General features: G+C 36.3%; 1 protein-coding gene across 1 annotated transcript; it reads left to right on the forward strand.

The window, feature by feature from the left end:
* The first annotated feature begins 2578 nt into the window (after positions 1 to 2578).
* LOC138912667 (uncharacterized) lies at positions 2579 to 3991 on the forward strand. The gene is made up of 2 exons (XM_070213883.1): positions 2579 to 3643; positions 3721 to 3991. The coding sequence occupies exons 1-2, from the start codon at positions 2579 to 2581 to the stop codon at positions 3727 to 3729; spliced, it is 1074 nt and encodes a 357-aa protein (XP_070069984.1). The 3' UTR covers positions 3730 to 3991.
* Positions 3992 to 5277: the final 1286 nt, after the last annotated feature.

The raw sequence follows: 5277 nt of genomic DNA on the forward strand, positions 1-5277 counted from the left end.
ACCTATTCTTGTACTCTACGAGTAACGGGTATAATGAATTCCCAAGCGATTTATCTTCAAACTCTGTGGAATATCGTCGAATTGTCTGAAGTGCGAACCTATCGGCGCATACAGGGGTGGTCAAAAGTATTTTCACAAATTTAAATGTTAACTGTAGTCTTATTTTGAACTTATAATATAAGCTTTTGGCACCCATAGAAAGAGCACTTCAATTCCGTTTAAATGGCACAAAAATATTCTTAACCCATTAAGACCCCTTTGAAAAGTGAGCAAATTTTTTGAAAGTCAAATTTTCAACGTTTTTCCTGGGGCTTACAACAAAAATGTTTTGATGCAAAGTTGTTCCCCAATCAAAATTAAAAAATAAATGCAAAAAAAAAAAAAATTTTTCAAACTATTTTTCCTTGTATTTTTTTTGACTTTTAAAAGTGTCATTTTTTGAAAGGGCGTTATGACACTCGTAAAAGTGTCCGAATTTTAGCTATTTATAGCTGTTTTCCCGCTAAACTAGCGGGTTTTTCCAAAAGTGGTAGAACAAAAGTTTTTTATATCGATGTGATGAACGTCATATCAAATTTTCAGAACTTAAAAAACATATTTTGGACAAACTGACAAGCGGACAAACTGACAAACAGAATTAAATTTTCATTTTGGGAAGAAGAGGAAAATCTTATTTTGGCTATAACTTTTGAACGGAGTGTCGGATTTTATCATATGACCCCTATTTCGACGGGTATTTTCAATAAAAATACAACTAAAACATTGCGAGGGGGCTTTTATCCCCACCGGCCCCAACAGCTCCAAAATTCGAAATTTTCACTTTTTCACTTTCACCTCTCTCTCTCATAAACCAATTGATTTTCTTCAGGTCTTGGTATGCAATCCTAAGTTTAATCCATAAGTTTTTGTAATACCTTTCGATTGGTGTATTACTCATTACGATCGGACTATCACAGCAGATTTTCAATTTTGCGGCTATATAATAGTAGTCGCCTTCGCACACTCCCCTGGTGCGCTTCGTCACTACATGGACTGCCGTCCATAGTGATCTCGTTGTCAAAGAAACCGTTTCAAAATCAAGTACCCGATTTGAAACCAACCGAATAGTAACCCTTGAAGCAAATGTTCCTAAAATCAGAGCAAATTTACTCAGAAACTCCTAGAAAACTGTTACTGTGAAATTCTGTGGCACCTATGGTTTCGGTGGATTGGTTTCCAAACCAACCGTCCCACTGTGGGGCGCCTAGAACAAAAAGCCTGCCAAAATGGTTGTTTCCAGAATGCTGCAAGGCAACTTTAAAAACAATTGAGTTCTCTATACAAATCAAAAAGAAAAAGTGATCTGTTATGAATGGTTCTCCCACTAAATATTTTTAAAGTTGATTTTGCCAAATAGAATTTTTTCCAATAGGAAAAAAAAGTAATTTTATACATCTTTAAAATTTTTCTGAAAGCGCCTAAGGGCCTAAGTTGTATATGTAACGACTGAAATTTTAAGATCACAAAAGTGCATAATCGGCCCTGTTCTAGCTTTCACTTCACACGGATTCGAATTTCCCAGACCTGTTTCAAGACTCACTTCCGAAAGAACTGCACGAAATCAAATTTCCTTCTGTTGTTACTCTGATAACTTACGAAAAATTCAAACGGAAACTTTCCGCCAAGCATATGACAGGCAGACCTAAATTCGGCAGTATAAAAAATAATTATTTAAATAAACTCCGCGATAGCTTGATAAGTCAATAATATTTTTATGCTATTCCTTGAAGTTTTATGTTCCTAATATCACCATCGGAATCGAAATTATTTGCATATATGACTTATTAATAATTATTTTGTGGTTGAACCTTAAAACACGGTAAATTCTAGCCTTGACAGTTAATGCAAATCCGCCGCCATTGTTCTAAATTCCGCTCGGATTTGGTAAAAATGGTCTAGAGTTGTCACGGTATGGATATAAGTAGGTATTTCGTTGGGACTTATTCTATACTTATCCGATAAAGTTCATGGTCCGATGTCTTTTATAAGAAAGATTATTTATCCTAATTAACGAATTAAGTCTTTTGGCTCGGAATACCCCATTATTTCATGTGAAATTTGAACAGGGACATTTGATAGGGACTTTGTTTTTCGACTTTTATCTCTGTATGCATTGGCAGTTTGCAACACTATGTTTTCCACTGTAAGCATTATATTGATTTGGTTTAAGTGTGAAAGCAGTGTATTGTTTGGTTTAATTGATGTATGTACCGATAACTATTATTTATAAGTAATGTACAAATTCCGCTGTTTCAATAATATGTAAAACTAAGAACTAGGGATTATGTGAGGATCGGAGAACGGTCACACTACAACAAGACAGAGAAGCGAACACGTTGTGAAAACCACGCTAACCCAAAAATATAAAATAAAAAGTGAAAACTACAAATAAAACTAAAATAAGAACTACGGTTACAACTTCAGAAGTGGGATAGACACCTTTTAAACATCCGCCTACATATACACTTTGGTTATCCAAGAACACACAAGTTTTTTTTTTTCCTAATAATTACGCATTAGCGTACGACGCCATTTTGAAATGGACAAATCGAAAATTGTGGAGTGGCTTCAAGCCAATGAAATTGTGTTCCCAACAAGTGCAACATTAAGACAACTGCGCAAGCTTGCTTTGGATGCCGGTTGCCAAGAGGCGGCTGATATCCCGGAAAACACTTTCGAGGAAGAAGACACCAAATTTGATGTATTAAGCCATGGGACCGCTAGCGAAGACATCGACGAATTGGAAGAAGAAGAAGCACTACTTGACGCCGCCATACGGGTAGCTAAGAAGAAGAAGATATTGTCTGGGTTAACGCAGAACGACAATAAGACGACAGATGACATCCGAATGGTGAAACAGCTCATGACCCCGTTTTCTGCCACTGAAAATGAGGAAGCCCTTAAGTGGATTTCGGATTTTGAGAGAATCTGCAGAGATGTTAATGAGTGTAAAAATTTTCAATTACGTTGCGTGCGAATGTTGATGAAACCAGGAACAGATGCCGACTTGTTCCTGCGTGTCGATCGATCGAACACTTACGACGAATTTAAGGAAAATTTTGTAAAGACATTCGGTCGTGGCAGTTCAACTGCTGATATTGTACTGCTGTTAAAAGAAACTATTTTTAACCCTGGAAAAAACTCCGTTATGGGATACATACTCCTCATGGAGGAAATCGCTATGCGTGCTAACATCGAGGAAAAATTGACAGTCCAGTTCATAATTGATGGTTTTCGCGATCGTTCAGCCAATATCGCTCTATTGTACACGGCAACCACAATTGGACCATTGAAGGAGTTGGCACGGAAATATGAAAACCTAAAAAAGAAGTCCCAACATTTTTCGCACCGCCCAGAAACCACTGGAAAAGATCGGAACACAATCCGCTGCTACAATTGTTCCGCTTATGGGCATTACGCTTCGTCATGTACTGCGTCGAAGCGCGAGAAGGGATCCTGCTTCCGATGTGGATCCCTCCAGCATATGCTAAAGGATTGCCAACAGAAGCCAGCAAGTAATCCGAGAATGGTGGGAGCAGCCAACAACCAGCCGATACGGGATGACGAAGTGGAGCCCAATATGTTTATTCCTATTATTAACCAGGTAGGAGTCTATTTTTACACTGATTGCCAACAGAAGCCTAATTTAACTTTTCTTTCTGCCATGTTTGATACGGGAAGCGCCATTAATTTAATTCAGCACGCTGCCATTCCCTATAAAAACTTTAGCGATGTATTGTTTCCGACTGATTACTGTGGAGTTAATGGATTTAAGATTAATACATTCGGGAAAATATTTGTTAGACTCGTTTTTCAAAACACAGAAGAAGAAATCTTATTTTTTGTTGTACCCAACAACTATGTTGCAACTAATGTTCTCTTAGGCCGTAAGTTTCTGGAAAAATTTGGAATAAAGTTGATTTCTAAAGATACGATAAAAGAAATTAAAGAATTGGATTTATTTAAGAATAGTGAATCATTGAACAGATTGAACATTGACAGTGAACCATTGAAAAGAGTAGTGAATATTGAACCATTGAATACATTAGAGAATAGTGAAACATATCGAGACAGTGAACCATTGAAAAGAGTAGTGAATATTGAACCATTGAATATATTAGAGAATAGTGAAACATATCGATGCAGTAACCAATTGATAAGCAATAGAAACATTGAAGTATTATTTGAAGAAAGTAAAATCGATAGTAATGACAGCATACCATATATATATAGTATTGATGTATTTAAGGATGTCGAAAGTTTTGACATTGACCCGAAGTTGAGTGATAGAGATCGCAGTGAGCTCAGTGAAATAATAAGATTGAATTACTTATGTTTATCCAACATCCCAGCGATCCAACATAGTTATGAAATGAGGCTAAGGCTTAAGTCTGAAGAACCGGTACGCTCTGTTCCGAGAAGACTTTCATATCAGGAAAAGAAAGAAGTAGATTTTAAAATTGATGAGTTATTGAAAAAAGGATTTATAAGAGAAAGCAATTCGCCCTATAGTTCCGCTATTGTGCTTGTTAAGAAGAAATCTGGGGAAAAACGTATGTGTGTAGATTATAGACAACTTAATAAAATAACTATTCGTGATGGATACCCGCTTCCCCTAATAGATCACTGTTTAGAGAGATTAGAGGGAAATCAATATTTTACACTTTTAGATTTGAAAAGTGGATACCACCAAGTAAAAGTAGCAGAAAGTTCAGTACAATATACAGCATTTGTAACACCCTCCGGTCAATATGAATACACAAGAATGCCTTTCGGACTTATGAATGCACCCGCAGTTTTCATGAGATTTATTAATTTTATTCTGCAACCTTTAATTCGAGAAGGAAATGTAGTAGTTTACATAGACGATATTGCTATAGGTTCAAAGACATTGAAAGAACATTTTACGACGGTAGGAAGAGTATTAAGAATTTTGGCAGCATATCGATTGGAAATAAAAATAAATAAATGCCAATTCGCTTACAAAAGCATTGAATTTTTAGGGTACACACTCAGTGAAAAAGGGATAAGTCCGAATTACGAGCACACATCAACTATTAAACATCTTCCGATTCCGAAAGATCGCCATGGAATGCAAAAATGTTTAGGATTATTTTCTTACTTTAGGAGATTTATTCCGGCATATTCAAAAATAGCTAAACCATTGCAAGAGCTCACAAAAGTAGGTGTTAAGTACGAACTCAACGAGGATTGCATCAATACTTTTGAATATCTTCG

Source organism: Drosophila takahashii, chromosome 2R (assembly GCF_030179915.1).
Source record: "Drosophila takahashii strain IR98-3 E-12201 chromosome 2R, DtakHiC1v2, whole genome shotgun sequence".
In the NCBI taxonomy this organism is placed as follows: Eukaryota; Metazoa; Arthropoda; class Insecta; order Diptera; family Drosophilidae; genus Drosophila; species Drosophila takahashii.

Excerpts from the sequence above, each read along its gene's own strand:
- LOC138912667 (XM_070213883.1), top strand. The coding sequence starts at position 2,579 with ATGGACAAATCGAAAATTGTGGAGTGGCTTCAAGCCAATGAAATTGTG.